Below are 18,235 nucleotides of genomic sequence, written 5' to 3'. Positions count from 1 at the left end.
CCTTGTTAGTATCGTCATAGAACATAAAAGTCTCAATTGGGATCAGAAAGACAGAGGCCTTTTTTTTCTTTACAGAAGCAGAAAAGCTTAAAGTTTCAAAACCAGGTCGGAACAGAGAGTCTTTTTTTTTTTTTAGGGTTTTTCTTTTTTTTTTTTTTTATATTTGGAATCCATTAGGAAGAGAAAAAAAAGATGGGGGGGAATAGAAAAGAAAAAGCAACTCAGAACAACTGGATCATCTTTACAAGGGATAGTAAGGGCTTTGCAAGAACAAAAAAAGCAAACCGACAAAACCAACCCCCCCCGGCAATGTCTGATTTACATCATCTTAATAATAATAATAATAATAATAAAGGTGTACGAAAACAAAAGGACTCCAGGAAACCTTGGGATTAAAAATAACACCCCAAACCCTAACGCGTTCAGTGATGTGAAAAGCTCAGTTTTTTAGGAGGTGGTGGGGAGCAGGGAAACAGTTTTAAGAGCAATGCCAACGAGCATCTTCCTCAACGCTTCTCACTGAACCCCACCCTGGAGCCCCAAAATCTGTCCCAACACGGCTGGGGAGTTGCTACATCTCATCCTTTGACCCTCATCCTTCCCAGTGCCGCTGTGCAGCCAGGGCTCAGGGCCAGGCTGCGAGAGCCCGTCCTCAACAAGGTCCGTGGTCCACGGTCGAAATAAAGTTGGTACCTTCTTTGCTCCGAACCCCTCGTTTTTGGGCCAAGAGCTGCGGTTGGGCTGATCGGTGCCTCCAAGCCAGGGCTCTTGCAGCAAACCCTCGGGGCAAGGGTGCCGCTGGGATTCAGGGCAGAGCATAAGGGCACTGAAGCCATTTGGGGGAGGATTCATGCCCTTCCACGCAGCTCAGCATCGCCCCCAAGCACAGAGACCTGCAGGGGCTCAGCACCCGACCCCCCGTCCGCCCTTGGCATCTCCTCCCCAAAACCCCTCGCGATTATGTCCCTCTTTGGAGATGTAATCCCCCCGCTCAGCCGCAGAGCAGCCACCTGAGGATCTTCTGGGGTTGGGTGTCAAACGGCATGGGGACCCCCCCCCCCCCCCAGAGAAGAGACAACCCCCTCAACCCCCCCCCAAAAAAAAACCCCAAACCCCACCACCATCACTTTTCACATCACTTGGGTCACAGCTCAAAAGCGCAGGGGAAGCGGCAAGGCCGTCATCTCAGACAGGTCAAAATAAACTCAGCATCATCATCAAAGCCCCCCCCCTCCCCTCCCAAATAATGCCAAAAAAATAAAATAAAAGGTAATTTCTGGGTCTCAACGTTAAGAAACATAAAGTGTTAGACTGTACCTATTAATGCTCACTATTCCAACCATTTTTTTTTCTTTTTAAAGTTTTACAAAATGAATTACCGTCACTTTTTAAACATTGTGTAAGAAGAAATGAGTGTGCACAACTCTACACTTTTCTAGCATTCTTGAACTAATTCACAAATGCGAGAAAATGGAAAAAAAAACAAACCATGGGAAAAACAAACAAACAAAAAAAAGATGAATGTAGGTAGTTTGATGTTATAAACTATACAGGAATGAAGCGCTTGTTGCCACAGAAAGAACAGGGATGGAACCTTCCCCCTGTTCAATTTTGCGTGCTAAGAGGGTCATTTTTTATTCTTTTATTATAAACACTATTAAATTCCGACTGCGTTTTTGGTTTTTTTTTTTTCTCCTTTATCTGAATATACAAGAACATTCATTATCAAATGTTCGTTATCATCAATACTACAAAGAACGAGACACAAATCGCAAGAAACAATGGAAAATGTTAATAAAGCTGAAAGAATCATCGAGTTTTTTTTGTGGTTTTTTTTGTTTTTATTTTTTTTGAGTTTCTGCAGGTTTTTTTTGTTTGTTTTTTGTTTTTTTGTTTTGTTTTGTTTTTTTGGTATCGAAGTCAGGTTTTTCTGGGCAGAAAAAAAAATAAAAAGAAAAAGAAGAAGAAGAAAAAAACCCACAACACTCGGGGTTGGGGGCAGGGGGGGAAGGGGAGGAGAAACAAAACCCCAAAATAAAAAAAAAGCAAAGAAAAAGGCAAGCAAGCGGCTACGCCAACGCGAACTGGAGGGACCAACCAGGGAACCCAGGAGGCGATTTGCAAAGTACCGTGGAGTAGCGAGTGCCCTGCCCGGGCAGGCGGTGTCACGGGCAGGAGGTGCAGGCAGGTCGGGCAGCGGTTGCAGGGCAGGGGAGGCAGCCCCGGCACGGGCCGGCTCCGGTTAGCAGGTGGTTTTGGCTCATTTCTGGTTGGTTTCCAAGAGGTGCTGTGGCATTCCCGCAGGCATGGCACTGCTGCTGCCGCTCCGGAGAACAGACCTGACTCAGCCCCGTGGCCCTGAAACGCTTTGCCGGAACGGTTTCATGTAAAATAAGCTGGAAACGGTTAAAAGGCTGCACTGGGGGAGGCCATGGGAGGAGGAGGAGAGTGGGAAGGTGCATGGCTCGGGAAGGTGGGCAGCACCTCCTAACCATCCTCACGGGGAAATGACCTTCTCGTTGCTCTTAACGGTATTCCCAGCCGGGAGGCAGCCCTAGACCTCACATGTCACATTACGCTCTGCAACACGGTCCACATCTCCGGGCATGGATGCGAAAGGAGGAGCAGAAAGCGTCTCAGCGCTGGAGACATAAAAACCAAGCAAGGAGCAGCTTGTGCTGTTTCTCATCCACCTTCTGCATCCTACTCTGATCCCACCAGCTCAGAAATAGAAAATCCACTGAACTGGGACTTTTTTGTATTTGGGGGAAGGTCACAAATTTCAGAGCGGATGTTTTAGAGCCTTCTGGGCTTGCTCCCCAGGGAAAGGCAGGCTTCACCTCCACTTCAGGCGAGTCATGCTGCTGGCTGCACGCTGCAAGGTGACAGCATGTTGGAGCCGTGGGCACACCACTGCTGCGGCCTGCAGGCCAACCACCATTGTTTTTTTCCAGCAGAAGGGTGGAAATTTTTCTGGCAGAGCTTTAATATGAAATGGTTCCGGCTTCATGTTGCTCTGCGCTGGCAGTTCCCATCTCGAGATGGCTGGCATCAGCACGGGCAGGGTGGGCATGGACGTGCAAGAGCAGGAGATGTGGCCGAGAGGTATTAGGGTCCATCACAAGGTGCCAGACGTGCTGCACCAGTCCCCATGACACCCAGGGTCTTGTCGCGGGCCGGCTCAGCCTCCTTGTGCCTGCTGGAAGAACCGGTGGCAAAAAGTACTGCCCCAGCACGAAGCTCAGCCCCTTGCCCAGGGCTCTCCTCACCCTGCTCTTCAACAAAAGCCACGTCGTCCCGGCATCAGCTGCCTGAAGGGGTGTTTCAGCAGGATGAAGCCTTGCTTACCACCCAGCACCGGTTGTCCAAAGAGCGGACCAGAAAAGCTGGGGAGAAAATCCCATGAGTTCTCCCATGGCTTGGGATGCCACTGCACAGAGTAACTCCTGGGATAAAACCAGCAGCTTCAGCAGAAAGACAGCCCCAAGCAGGGCACCCACCTGTCCTACAGAGCTTCACTCTCAAGCAAACCTGTTGCATTAACCGTTACCAAAAGCACCCGACACGCTCACCCCACCACATCCAGCCTCCGGGATCCCGCTGCCTGTCCCTCGCTGCCTGGCTGGCAGGGCTTTGGGAATGCAGTGGGTGCCACCAACCTCTGTGGGTCCTGCCTGCACTGGGGAACCCACCTCCTCCTCTTCTGCAGCACGGCACACTCCCGAAAACACGAGCCAACACTCCACAATGCTTTTCTTGCCAGGAAAAACTCCACTGCTGGCCTCCCTAAGAGCTGTGAGAAAACTGCTAGGGTCCCATCAATCATCAACGCCTGATCCTGTACAACAACACTGCAGAGGTGCTCAGCGCCTTTGTTATCAGTGACGGCCACTTCTTGCCTGCCTCTGCCTCGTTTCCTTCCCTCCTTTCCTTCCTTCCAACAGCTGGCAGGGAGGATGGTGGGATTTCATGGCTCATCCAGGCTTTGGGATGTACGGTGGAGCAGGGCAGCGACTGGGAAGTGCTGGCAGTTTTCCCAGGGCTGGAAATGGGCCAGTACCTTTTGGAAGTGAAGGGGAGCATGCCGGTTCCTTCTCTTACGTGCACAGGGGGGCTGTGTTCGCCCACCCCGTCAATGGCAGTGCCCGAGGGACAGCTCACCGAGGCAGGGCTGGGTGCAGAGAGGTGACGCGCTGGCTGCAGCCGGGGCCAGTGGAGACGAGGCAGCAGTGGGGCTGTGGTGGCATTTCCCTACAGAGAGGTAGCGTGAGAGACGGGGGGTGGCGAAGGGGGCTGCCTGCTAGTAAAGGAGACGTGACTGAGGTACATTTGTGGCTCCTCAGAAAGATGCCCAGTGCGAGGCCATACACTGCTTCGGGGTTGTTTGTGTGGCGGCGGTTGATTTTTGCTTTTCCTCCTTAAAATCCTTCTACCTGTTGACATATCCTTCGGTGGGAAGGGGTGAGGGGAAGGGAGTGGTGTTGTGGCAGTGGCAGGGAGGGGGAGAGCGGCTTCTACCCAGAAAAGAAAGGGAAGAGAGTATAAAGAAGTGTCCAGATTGGCTGAAAAAAGCATCCCGACGAAGAGAAGAGAAGAGAAGGAGTCTTCTTGTGTGTGCTGATTGGGTTCACCTCCAGTCTGACTGCTGCGGTGTTAGGAGAGGCCCCCTCCCCTCCTGCCCCCGCCGGGGCCGGCTCAGCCAGGGATGCAATTTGCTGGGAGATCAGTTGGAGGTATCAGAGTGAACGCTGCCAGGGCCTTCTGTGGGGGAGGTCACCGACGACGGGGTAGTAGCGTCTTGCCAACCTCCATTAGCCTGCAGAAAAGGAGACAGGGAGACGTCAGCCTGACGGCACACCCGGTCCTACCCAAGCCACCCACCCACCTCAGACCCCTCTACTTCTCCCTTGGCAAGGGCTGATGTAGGAGCCAAAGATGTCCCCTCTGGCTCCCCCATCCCACCACAGACCATGGGGTTCCATCAGTGGGACCCTGTCAAAACCAGGGGTTTTGATAAACTGCAAGTGCTCATGGAAATTCTGTCCCTTAAAAACCAGGTATTTCTGCAGAAACCCAAGTTCTGGTTGTTTGGGGTTTTTTAAAGCCCAAATAGGACCCTTCCCCATATGGAAGGAGGCAAATAGCAAACACCTCACTCCAGAAACCCCACCCTGGGACGTTATCTGGATGCAGGTGCCATGAACATGCAGAACAAGCAATGGGTCCCAAGGGACTGCTGAGCCGTGCCATGTCCCCCAGCATCGCTCCATGTCCCCCCACACTGCCTGTCAGGGCACCCTCCTGCTGTGTGGTCCCTGTGCAGGGGGAAGCCATCAGCACCAAGCCTTGTCAACACACTGCCTACACAACTCTCTTGCCAACTTGAAGGCCACCCACGTTTGGGAATTTGGGCCACCTCTCTGCTGCCAACGCAGAGCCTTCCCCTCCTTGCTTTGCAGTAAAACCACAAAAAAATATCTGCCACTCTGGCGCGGGTCCTCCACGCTCCCCATCACCCCTCCTCGAGGGATCCCAAGCCACAGCGTAACGCAGGTGCCACCACCATATCCTATCTGAGGGTTTGCACAGCAAAGCATGGCAGACAACTTGTTTCTTCTCCTAAAAAAAGATGCACAGCAAAGTTCTCCAGTTTCTTGACAGCAGAGCTACCAAAGGGCCCCAGATATCGCAGACAGGAGCCGGCAGTGCACAGAAGCTGCTCCTCCGCGACTGCCATCCCCTTCGGAGAGGAGCAGATGTCGCACCCAACCTCCCCTGCTCACTCTGACATTGATTCAGTGCTTGGCTAATTATTCCTTCCCAACCACTGCCCAAGCTCAAGTTGGTAGCAGCCGCCGTCCTGTTCCAGACATGCCCAGGCTGCTTTCCCCTCTCTGGCTGCCTGTCCCACTGCCTCCAGCGCAGGGCATCCATCACTGGCTCCAACATCTGGGACCCTGCAGACCCCCAAAGTGGGCTAAGGGTAGGAAAAGCTTCATCCCACCAAGCAGCTGTCCAGGACTTGCCAGTGGGTTGTCCATGCTGCCAACCAGCTCCTGCCTGCCCAACAGACAGCCGAGATGGGAGCAAAGAGCTGACCATAGGCAAGCCGTGGGAACCCATGTTCTGAGGGATGAAACCACCTTGCAGTAGGACATGCACAAAGCAAAACCAACAGAGGCATGCACACACACAATGGGCTTGTGTGTTCTTCCATGCACGTGTGGGTGTGTGCAAACATGTTCCCTTGCAAAGGGGTTCAGGCAAGAGTAAGGAAGGCAGGAATCACGACCTGAGCTTGCTAGCAGGTTAGCAAACCCTGCTCCACTTCAGCTTGGGTGCAAGCATGAAACCAGACTATGCATGAACATTACCGGCCCCGTGTGCCCCCCGCTGCCTGCAGAGACCCTGGGCTTGTCGTGCCCACCAGCTTCCATCCGCAGCCAGGCCCCGACCCACCATCCCTGAGCTCCCCGAGATGCAATATCCACCCTTACACGTCTTGGACTGCTGCAAGAGGCAGCAATTACTGTAGATTATCAGCCCGACAATGACAGGCCGCGTAAAGAGAGACACAGAGCCAACTCTACCGCCCCAAGACTGGCATATTCAAGTACACTTAGGACATTAATAGCAATTTACGTGCCATCAGTGAGAGAGAACCACAATAGCTGTGCTGGCAGCCTCTTATTACCAAGCCTGTTATTTGTTGGAGTTACAAGCTATAATCACAACAGAAACTTTCAAAACCCTTATCTTCCATGACGCACCAAATCTATTTCAGAGCTGTAATTGCTATGTCACCGGAGAGTTTGCTGCTTAATGCACTCAGATGCCATTTAGTGTTTGCAGGGTCATTACGGCGAGCAGGAGGAGGGAGAGCGGAGGGGGCCTTGCAGAGCAGGGCTCCATCCCTATTGTGCTCAACTATTTTTAGCGAGGCTTTTGCGTGCCAGCTGCGGTTGGAAGGAGCAAGAGGGAGAGCATCTTGCAGACAGTGACTGCAGTGCCTCGATGTTTAGCACCCTGCCCCCCAAAATGTTGGGGAGCCCCATGGTACTCCAGATTGGGAATCAGTCTTCATGTGCTGCAGGAATTCGTGCAGCCAATGACCACCTCTGTCACATCCAGTGGGAAGCCAAGAGGATGTTGGGGAGAGGCTGACTAGGATCAGGGCACCCTCCAGAGACCTCAAGGTTGGCCATGACTTTATCATCTTGATGCCATCCATTGGTACAGAGAAGCCCTCCGTGAGGAGGCCAGATCCTTCCCCAAGCAGGGGGCATGTAGGAACCATCTACTCTCATCCCTCCTTTCCTGGAATTCACCCCGTTGCTGCACGTACCAAAGCCATGTGCAGGATGCATCCGATTCCATTCAGCCGGCTCTGCTTCTTTCTGAAGCAAGGAGATCTGTTGGGATCTGACTGTATTAAGTCACTTGGGATCTCCCTCAAAGATGAAGGAGTCTTCTGAGAAGGCTGCTGCTCCTCGCAGACCCTCCGAGAAGCTCCTGCACACAGCTGTGACTTCTGCTGGAGGGGCAGAAGCCAAAGACAGAGCAACGGTCTCCAGGACACCTCTTCAAATGTCACCTTCTGGTGCCAAAGTGGAGCCCTGGTCACAGACTGCTGAAGCAACTGGGTTTGGTGCCCATTTCTGCAGGTCCTTCAGCATTTTTGTCACCTCCAGCAAATCTGGTTGGCTTTCCACCCGGGCCTCCTATGTGAAGCTGGGAGATGACTTTCTGCCAATTTTTAACAGAGCCTTCTGCTTCGCACGGAGGCTGTCTCGACATCCCACCTTCTGTGACCAAATCATTGCCCCACCAGACAGGGCAGGGTGTCAGGTCAGCCTCCAAACACACCAGATCCTGGCAAGTGTGACAGACTGGGAGTAGCCTCAAAGAGGTTTCAGACCTCTGAGCTTTTAAGACCTTGTATCAGGGTCTCCTTATGAGATGCACTGAAGCTCTTATTACACACCAGAGAATCCAGCCTTGTCTGGCCATTGCTTTCCAAGGCCAAGAAAGCACATCATGTTCATGATGGTAAACCGTAGCTTGATCATGATGGTGAACCGTAGCTTGCTGCAGAGCAGAGGAACAACTTTCTTTTCAAGGCCCAAATTCTTGGAGAAAGGGGTCTTAGCACAAGCAAGGAGGTCTCACCTCCTACAGGTACCAGTGCCTGGTGGTCCTTGCTGACAAGAGCGGATGTAAAACTCAACGGCACAACCTGCCACTGACCACTGTCATCACGGCGACACACACTGCTCTGTAAATAGGCACAGCTTTGTACAACAGTGCTTTTAGATCTAAAACCTTGCACTCTGATGAATTTTAAAAACAGCCCCTCATTTTAGGCCTTTAAATGATCTACAAATTAAATTAAATAAGGTCCAAAAAGAAATTTCTGAAAGGTTTTTTCTTTAAGATGACTATACCTCATTCATTAATTAGCAGACAGAGGACCTAAAACACTTTGTGGATTTAGGGCCATGGGGCACCAGCAAAGGGCGATGTTTTGGGTTGGGGCCTTCCAAAGGATTATGGCAATAAGGATCCAACTTCTACTGGAATCCACCAGAACCTGGACATCTAAATGCTTCAAAACCCGCAGCCTCAGGGACCTCTGGCTGGGTATGCACACGGACCCCCACAAACAGAGGGACCAGACACCTCTTGCTTAATGGTGCAAAGCCCCTGACCTCAAAGCTTGCAAAAAGGGCTGGATCAGGCCCCAAACATCCCCTCCTTTCAGATGGGGGGCTCCCTCCTTCCTCTGAGTGCTACCCAAGGCAGGCTACCCTCAAGAAGGCTCCTGCCTCTGCCACTCCTCCATCACCAAGAGCATCCCCATCCCTTGCCAGGACCGGCGCTGCCTGACGCTGTTTCCACCTGTGGAGGAGAAGGCGGCTGTTGGTGCTCTGCCTCAGCCATCACTGCAGGTCATGGAGATCGCGATGGCTGGGACATCGCCCATTATCCTGCTAATGACGCAGAACCGACTCCAGCTCTTTTTGCCCCGCGGAGCGGTCTGTCAGCCGTCGAGCAGCAGAGCCACAGAGGGAACAGGGCTTTGGGTAGATTCCTGTTCTCAGCTGTCATGACTTACACACATTTAAAAATTCATCCTCCATCAAGGAAGGCAAACCCCGAGCGTCGTTTCCCCTGCCAAGGTTTGCAGCGGTGGAGCTGGGCAACCTGCCGCTGACTTCCCAGTCCTGACGGGCTCCAGGGATGACTCAACCTCAGCCCCGTGCAGACATCGTTGTGACAGGGCTCTTGACTAGGTTTCGGCTCATCTCCTTCCAGCAGCTCACAGGGATGCTCGGGTGATGCAGGGACGGCAGCTTTCTGTGTCACTAGTAGCTTTCCTCCGCATCCCGCTGCCCTTCCTCGGCATTACAGGGTTCAGGGGAGAGGCAGGGAAGCCCTGACTGCTACGAGACAGCCACCCTGCCTGCACTGAGCAGCTCTCCAGGATCTTGCCCAGGACCAAGGCTTCCTGGAGGGCAGCCACACTTCAGGGTGGACAAACTGAAGTCCGTCAAGGGACCTAGCTGGACGGGAGGACATTAAGTGACAATAAAAGCTACAGGCAGGAGCATGCTGCCTGGCATACAGAGGAAGCAAAACATTCCGGGACAGAGAGACAACCCAGAAGATGCTTCCTGAACTATCTGCTCAGCTCTGGATTCCCTGCCTTGCTCCCCATGCCTACCACAGCTTTACAGGGAAACAAGGAGTCACGCCCAAACCCGAGTGGTCCCTTTGCCCACTTGCCACCCTGCCCCTCTCTGAACAACATCCGATTTGGGCCAGTATGGGCTCCTGCCCTCGCTGAAAACCAGCCTGAGGAGCCATCAGATGCCACCATGCCGGATCCCCGTTTGGGAAGTGCAGGGGGGACCACTGAGCCCCTGCTGCTCTCAGCTCACCAATTCCCAGTGCTGCTCGTGGTAACACTGGTTCTCTCATTACCACAGTCAGAAACACCAGCCCAGCTCTCCTTGTCCTATTCAGCTTTTGAGTTTCCACTGCCTCTTTCTTCTCCTCTCCCCAACAGCCCCCTCCCTGCCTCGTAATCCCCGGCAGCAACCCTCCCCCCCAAATTTTGGCTTAACCCAGCCCACTGTTATTTTCCAAGCCAACTGCAACCGTAATCAGCTCAGCCTCTTTCCTTGGGGGTATTTTAATTTATACAAAAGTATCATCTCTTATCATGATCAGCCTGCGATTCATTTACTCTCCAAGTATTAAAAAGCCAGAAAGGGAATAAATTCAGCGCATGGAGAAATTAATGCGGAACGATAGGCTCTTTCATGTGGCATTTCCAAGTGCCGTTTTTGCAACGGGCTTATGTAATGAGACATAATTATCTGCACATGTTCAATTACATTACTTCACAAATCCTCCCTGCCTCTGCCTCCTGACGTCAAGCCGCCCGCTAAGCCCCAGCACCCACAGGAGAGGGGGAGCGCAGCCCTCCGTCCCACTGCACCCCTCTCCCCGCACCCTCTCCCTGCGCCCACGGTGGCTGCTCGCATGCTGATGGCCCGAAGACGGTCACACGCAAGGTGACAAATGGCACAAGCCTTGGCTGGGAGGGTGATAGGACTGGACAGTGCACTCCGCTGGGGTGCTCGGCCGCAGGACCACCGTCTTCCCCTGAGGACCACCACCTTCCTGCCCAGCCTGCGACCGCCCCACCTCAGCCTTCAGCCTCCTTGATGGGGACTGCGGCAGCCAGGCACGTCCAGGGCCAGCTGCCCCCTCCTCCGTGCCACCCCGGACACCACCGCCACCATCCACTCGGTGCTCACAACCTCCTTTTCCAGGCTGCCCTCTTCTCCCAGCTTGCTGTCACCACTGCTGAGATGGCGGACGATTGATCTGAGAAATGAAGTTGGATTGCTGTCCCGAATCTACACTGGGTTCTCCTTGTGTGTGTCTGATCGATTTCCCCCTGTGCGACACAGCTTGTCGCTACGAATTTTCATGCTAGTCAGAACCCGCCAGCGCACCCAAGAACAAGAAGATGCTCTGGAGACCGCCCTCCCCCTCGCACCCTCCCCCAGTCTGGTTGGGCGAGGTTTTCTTGGGTTGATGTTGGTTGGCTTTATTTTATTTTTTTCTCCTTTTATTTGCAATCCTTATTGCCGCCAACCCCATCGGTGCCGTGCTTTCGGATGCCGGCCAGGGACGGGTTATTTTTAGATGGTCGCTCCAGGATGGTGCCGTTGGTCTCTGCGTGGAGCCATCTCTGGACTGGGGCGTTTGCGGTGACATTCCCCACCGCGGTTACGCGAGGTGTCACCTGTTTAGCAGCTCCTCTCGGCCGAGCGCGTGTGGCCGCAGGTGCCAGGCGAACGCTGATCGGCTCTGACAGTCCTAGACGCCAGCTGCCTGCACAAAGCCTGCCCGGTCGCCACTTTTTTTGTGGGCAAAGCTCTGCCGTTGGCGTGACCGATACAGAAGCAATAAACTAGGTGACCGTAAAAGCAAAGACAAGTCCTACTAAGTGGCATTCTGAGCCCTATGGCTTTGAAATAATTGGTAGTGAGAGAACAAAAATGGAAAAAAAAATAAAATAAAACAAGAACCCGAGCCTATTTTTTTTTTCTTACACTGATGCCCTGCGGACTATACATCTGACTTGCTGCGAGTCCGTCACTGTATCCTCCTGTCTGGCTGATAACATGGCGAAGGGTATCCACCTAAACAGACCAACGACAACAAAGACACAAATTAGAGTGAGTGAAAGGTTAGTGGGCAAAGCTGCTTTGGTTCTTCTTTGGCAAGATAAAAACAAACAAACGGTAATAATAATGAAAATAAAGTTATATATTTAAAGAGGGATAAAAGAGAACCGCAGTGTCTTGCGGCAAGAGCTGAGCCAGAGGACTGCTCCTGCCTCCTTCACCACCCCCTGCCTGCCCCGGCAGCCCCATCACGCTCTCCTTGGTCCCAAGTCTTTTGACAAAAAGAGCGGAGAGGGAGAACAGTGTGGCAAGCGTGGGGTGGGACCTCCTGGAGCACATCGCTGTGGCCAGCTCCACCATCACACTCGACGACCCACGTTCCTACCCCTACCCCCTTCCACCCTTTGGCCCCAAGCAATGTGAAGCTCACGGCAGTGGAAGGAGATCCTCGGAGTGGGCCGAGCGCCTTCATTTCGGAGGGCCCAGAAAGAGAATATACCTACCATGGCAAAGGCACCGGCAGCTCTCCTCCAGACGCCCCATTCGTCTCCCTCCACTCCCCCAGCCTAGCCCCAGCAGTGGTACATGTGGCGAGCACATCTCGTCGCCCACGGACGGCACGCTTGCTCTGCATCCAGCACTGCGAGGGGAGCAACCTCGGCTTTAGAGAGCTCTCCTTGCCCAATGCAGAAGTGTCAGAGTGGCTGTCATCTCTCAACACAGTACACAGCGTTAAACGCCAGCGTGGACTCATGGCACATCTGGACATCGGATGGGAGGTGGGAGATCTGAGTGAGTTCCTGGCTATTTTAAATTCTTTCTTTTTGCCCAAAGCATGGGTTGACGTTTCAGTAATGCTGCTCAACGCTCCCTCACTCTTGTCTTGCTGGTGTGTACATGGGTGGTGTGAGTGCCTGTGCTTTGGGGAGGTGGGGAGATGGTGAAGGGTGGCTTTTAATTTAAAAAAAAAAAAAACTAAAAAAAAAATCTAGCTGTGTATTTGAATATTTCTTGCCTTTCAGCAGACACCTGGTTTGGTATCAAAGGAGTAAGTGGAAGCCTTGTAAAACGAGACACCAGTCCAAACATCTGGCCCCTTCCCTTGGAAGAATAAAGCAAGCAGAACCTAAACCTCAGCTGCTTTTGTTTGAGTTCATGCCTGTTCTCCTAAACCTCCTCTCCTCCTAGTACGACTATCAAGCCAGAGCCAAATGCATTCACAAAGTGTGGGCAAGTCTCCTCAAGACCATGGTTGTTGGTTTGGTTGGGTGTTTGGTTTTGGTTTCTTTTGGATTTTTTTTTTTTGGTGGTTGTTGCTGTTGCTTTTTTTGGTTGGTTGGTTGGTTTGTTTTTCGGTTTGGTTTGCCTTTTTTAAGTGTTGGTTGGTTCATTTGTGCTGGTTGAGATTTGCTCTTTTCGGACGGGAGGGAGAAGTGCCAATACAATCAAAGGCTCCTCCAACACTAATGCATTCACTGGCAGTACATCGGATGGGTCCCTACCTGTGACTGCACGTTGGCTCCAACCTGGGCCCCTTGGTAAGAATCCCCATTGAGAGACTGCACGCTCATGAACAAATCTCCAGAGTTTGACATGTTAAAAGAACTGGAAGAACCTGGAAAGGAAAGAGTGAGGCACCTGAATCACAGAAAGGAAAAAGATCCACCCCATGACTCTCAGCCAAGAGGAAGGAACAACATGCAAAGCAACCACAAAAACAAAACACACAGTCAGGTTAGTAGTATGAAGAACAGAGCAAGCAAAAAAAAGGATGCACTCCTGAGGTTATTCAAAGCCACATGTTGTTACAGCTCAATGCCAAGAACATTCTTCAACAGCTCCTCAGCTGGAGGAAGGATTCTTCATGCTTTTGACCGAGACAAACAAAACCCAGCCTGCAGGACTCGGACAGCCCTTTCCCTTCATTTCAGGGCATCAAAATCCTTCAGGCAGCTTTGAAAATCTCGGCTGTTGGAGGTGTCCACCTGGCAGACTGCACTGGAGAACAGAATTACCCAAACAAGACTTGCTGCTGAGAGCAGAAGTCTTTTCAGCAGGGCGAACCAGGCCCACGCTATTGCCGTTTCTGAGAAGCTCAGATCAGGGTGGGTAAGTCCACACCACACTGCTCTCTGCAGGGTGAGCACATCCAGACACCATCCAGGTCCAAGGCAGGAGCTCCTGCTGAGCCATGGGGAGCTCTGTGAGGGAGCGGTGCGTGGGGTTTGCCTTCAGGACATGAGGAACCCACTGCTGGTGGGAACTGCAGCACACCAGGAGCGAAGGCTCGCAAAAACGTGAAGGCACCTGGGCTAGACTCCCAGTACCCATCACGTTGGCAAGTGTCTTTCGTCGTGATGGGCCATGAGAGAACACAAGGGTACCACAGCCCTCCTGGGCCAGCTGCCCCAAAATAACGCGTCTGTAAACAAATTCCCCACTGCATGCACCAGTCGCCAACGTTACGCTAAAAAATGATAACGGTGAAGACAACTGGGTGGGATCAGGATCAAAAAACCCCCACAAATGAAAAGAGAAAAAAAAAAAAATCCCGCCTTTGCAGAATCAAGGTTTTCTGCTTCCAGCTTCGAGATATCTGAGCACCTCCTCACCTACCGAACGGGAGAAACAAACCCATCGTGTAACTGGAAGGTGGGGAAGGAGGGAAGGGGGTTAAAAATAAACAAAAAGGTTTTATGGGATTATTTCAGAACTTATCGTGCAGATCAGCGCGTTAAGTGTGAGACAGCTCAACGTGCAAAGTTTGGTTATATACATGACGTTAGCCTTGGAAAGGAGAGACTTCAGGGGCCCAGGTCAGCTACACTTTCAGCTCCAACCCCAAATACACTCATCATCTCCACTGCCACTTCCAACTTGGAAGACTGGCAACCACAGTCCTGGTGGAATTGCCCAACTATGGCTCATGCGTACGCTCTGAGAAACGCCTGACAATCCCCCTCCCTTTGCCGGAGAGGGAAGAAACACTCTGGACAGACCCCAGCTCTGCACTGGAGGTGGACTAGGAAGGCTCCTCCGAAGGAAGCCACCTCCAAGAAAGGTCAGGAAGCAGGTGGGAGCTTTTTGCTGGCGACTTCATGTTCACTAAACTCTCTGCTGCTCTCTTTGCAACTGACTTTTACAGGAGCTGGCAATTCTCAGAATCGAAGGAAAGCAGAAACATTGCTGCTAGATACAATGCCCAAGACACTCAAGAGAAAGACTCATCTTGAGCACAGTGAGTCTTGGATCAGGACCCTCCCACTGGTGCCTGAAAAGAGCAGAGCCAGGAATAGCTCATTGTCTGTGCTCACTGTCAACCCTGCCCAACCTGTTCCAGAGAGCAATCCCACAGCACTGCGTAAAATAACTGGGACTAGTCAGAAGGCAGCTGTAACCATCACCTCCTCTGCTCAGCTGGCAAAGGGCTCCTGTCACTTCCCAACCTCTCTGGTTACTTGTTATTTTAAAGGCAAAAAACCTAGGGAAATGAGCTGGCAGACTGAGGATAGCCCACCCTGACACTGCTCAGCTTTAAGCGTGAAGATAGGCACTTTTCACATACACAAAGATGCTTCCTGCCCAGTTTTCTGAATGATCGCTTTGACTACCCGCATAAAAGCACAGGGCAGTAATGTGGCTTCATACTCCCGCAGTGACTGAGAACAAAAGGACTCTGCAGCTACTGTTCACAAGAAGCAGAGAATATTCTCCTGTTCTCTTAAGGTGAGCAGAAACCTTTGGGATCACACAAATAATCAGTGGCAGACCTGGGAAGAGGACTCAGGAATCCCTGAGCACCTGACAGGTTACTGCTATCACTCTGCCCCCAGCAGAGCAACATTTCATCCCACCTTCCCCTACCAAAAGAAAATTATAACAATAATAACACATAAAAATGCCATAAACTTAACTGATATTTTATTGAAACTTAACAAACCTGGCCGTAAAATTGAGACTGGGAGAGAGGAAATAAAAATAAACAAACAGCCACAAACTCTAGTTCTGAAGAGCGCCAGTGTCTTGGAAATCATGAGGAGTGCTGGAGATGTCACTTACAAGATATACACTGCTATTGGCACAGGGTATTTTTACAATATATGTGCATATCTAAACGGTAAATATGTCTTGCCGCTGATGTGGATGCAAAGATAAATATGCGCATACCAATAGCTCCACATGTATGGATGCATTTGTATCAGAGCCATAATTGCAGAGAGCCCTTTGCGCTGCTGCTCTGCTGCTTCAGCACTCCACTGTCTATGTACTAGCCACGTATGGAAAATTATGATGGCCCAAAGTCTCAGAGACATGGCTAAGAGGGGTTGATGCACCGGCATGGGAGAGGCGGCAGGAATGTGAAGAGCTCTGAAAATTAAGACTCTGGTATCCTCCACGAAGATCCGGGAATACAAGTCAAATCCTTCCACTAGAGGAGGCTCCATCGTAAGCCTAATCTGACCCTCTGAAGGCTCCGCTGTGAACACACCAAAGATCTTCAGTGGTCATAATTTGATCTGGGCCTCCTCAAGAACTGAGAGGTAACAAACATCTTTGAGCTTGTGAACCCAGGAGGAAAGGGCTCTGACCTTAGCATGGAAGTCCCTTGATGCTATCGTGTGTAGACAAAAAAAGACCATGAGAAAAACCAACACTTTTCATGACTTGTAGCAGTGTAGAACAGTGGTTCATCTTCAGCATCCAGACATCTTATCAAACCCAGGACCTATCACCACTGTTCCTTAGTGCTGAATTTAGATAATCAGGTCATCACCAGCTTCAGAAAGAGTGCTGGAAATGTTTAAACAAGCTATGGCAGTCAGATCTTGCCACTGGGTGAAAGCCTGTATCAAAACAATGCCCGCTAAGAGATCTCTTCCAGCCCTAATGTTTCTGATGAGCAAAACCCACTTCAAGTTTGTCTCCAACTCAAAAATCTTCACAAGCTTGACTGCTGGTATTTCTCACACCACCTTTCCAGCTCTTCAGAGAACTTCTTCAATGGTTTCTCTAATGTCTTCTCTAATGTTTTCAAAGCTTCAACTTCCACCTCAAATTTTCCAGGACCTCTAACAAGTCCTTTTCTCTACAGTATCCAACAATTCAAACAGCATCAAGAATAAACAGACATAGTAATGGTGTTCATTGGAGCTGAAATCAAGCCATCCTCATCTGCTGCCTCATATCACCTACCACCAATGAGACAGAGATCCAGCACACTGAACCACTGAAGTTGACTTTGGTCATGTATACAAGACTCATAGTTGAAGTCAATAGCAACGACATATACGCATTGAGAGCACAGAATTTACCCCCCGTAACTTTTCCTTGAGTTTCCACCACGGCCAAAGATGAGGGAAGAACTGGATGGACATGTGGCTCCTCAGCTGGACAAAGCCACTGAGTTTGATAGCAGGTCTAAAAGCCTGGGATGACCCAGCAGGACATCTTTCCTTTTTCACTTGCCAACCAACATGTAAGACAGTGAGACCATCACCGAACAGCCTCTCTGCTGCAGTGCTGTGCTCTGGACAAGTGATTGCCACAAATGACAGAAGGCAGAGAAAATACAGCAATTAGGCCTGTGCCTGATGAAGTGCATTTCCAGATAGCGTGATCCCCTCCATCAGCAGCTTTGGAAGATTTTTACAAAACAAAAGGGTGAGCAGGAAAAAAACAGTTCAGGACAATTTTGGCTGCTCTGCATGGAAGATTTCACTGGATGTCATCACCTGTGTGTGGCCCTTGAGGACTCTGGTTGGCAAAAGGGTCTGCCCACATAAAATAGCTTTCATTTGCCATGTGGATTTTGTGCTGAGATTGTCCAGGCAATCAAAGTGAGGATGGGGAGTTGTTAGCCCAAATGAGTCAGACAACTCGGCTTATTTGAACATCTGGCTGATAAAGCCCAACTGTGCGTATTCAGGATGAAAAGGTGTTTGACATTCAGGCCTGGGTGACTGAGGATGGGGGACCCTGCTTTGAACGTGCCAGATGGCTAGACAGATGCAATCCTTGCCCTTGTCAATGTGTGGCCAATCTCTTTGACTGACTGTAGCCATTCACCGATCTCCGGTAACATGGGCATCAATGCAGAGAACAGATGGGCCTGCGTAGCCACAGCAGAAATGAATTTAGCTCCTGTCCCAGGTCCCATCACATCCAGTTCCACCTCCTCTTCCAACATCATGGCCCTCCAGGGACCACATTGCTGGTTGCTTCTTTCTCATGACCTGTCCTCTGCCTACTCTCTTTCTTTCCACATGACCTACAATGTATTTAAACTAGAAGGTCTTACAAATTCCCAGCAAATCCTATCTTTATTCCGGCTCCTTCCTCACCAAAGTCTCAGCCAATGATCTGAAAACAGAAAGAAGTCCATGGTGTAAGAGGAGAGGCATCATCCATCTTAGTCCTACACCTATTCATCCACTTCCACATTCCTCCCAGGGCAATTCAGCACATCTGGATGGCTCATGGCCCTTGACACCATCCTCCAAATCTTTCACAGACAGGTATTTTAGACCTAG

At 51.0% G+C, this 18,235-nt stretch overlaps 1 protein-coding gene across 4 annotated transcripts in view; it reads right to left on the bottom strand.

Moving 5' to 3' along the window:
- Positions 1–1,673: 1,673 nt before the first annotated feature.
- Positions 1,674–18,235, bottom strand: part of PBX1 (PBX homeobox 1) — a 134,475-nt gene continuing 117,913 nt past the window's right edge. For 3 of the 4 annotated variants that reach the window (XM_049808889.1, XM_049808891.1, XM_049808890.1), the window contains 3 exons: positions 13,208–13,320; positions 11,631–11,720; positions 1,674–4,816 (listed from right to left, as the gene is read on the bottom strand). In XM_049808889.1, coding sequence (XP_049664846.1) covers positions 4,724–4,816; positions 11,631–11,720; positions 13,208–13,320 — 296 coding nt within the window. In that variant the 3' untranslated portion in view covers positions 1,674–4,723. The remainder of the gene's footprint in view (positions 4,817–11,630; positions 11,721–13,207; positions 13,321–18,235) is intronic. The other variant, XM_049808892.1, reaches the window with a different exon arrangement.

This window comes from Accipiter gentilis, chromosome 8, assembly GCF_929443795.1.
Source record: "Accipiter gentilis chromosome 8, bAccGen1.1, whole genome shotgun sequence".
Taxonomy (NCBI): Eukaryota; Metazoa; Chordata; class Aves; order Accipitriformes; family Accipitridae; genus Astur; species Astur gentilis.
This window is presented reverse-complemented; position numbering and strand designations above follow the sequence as displayed.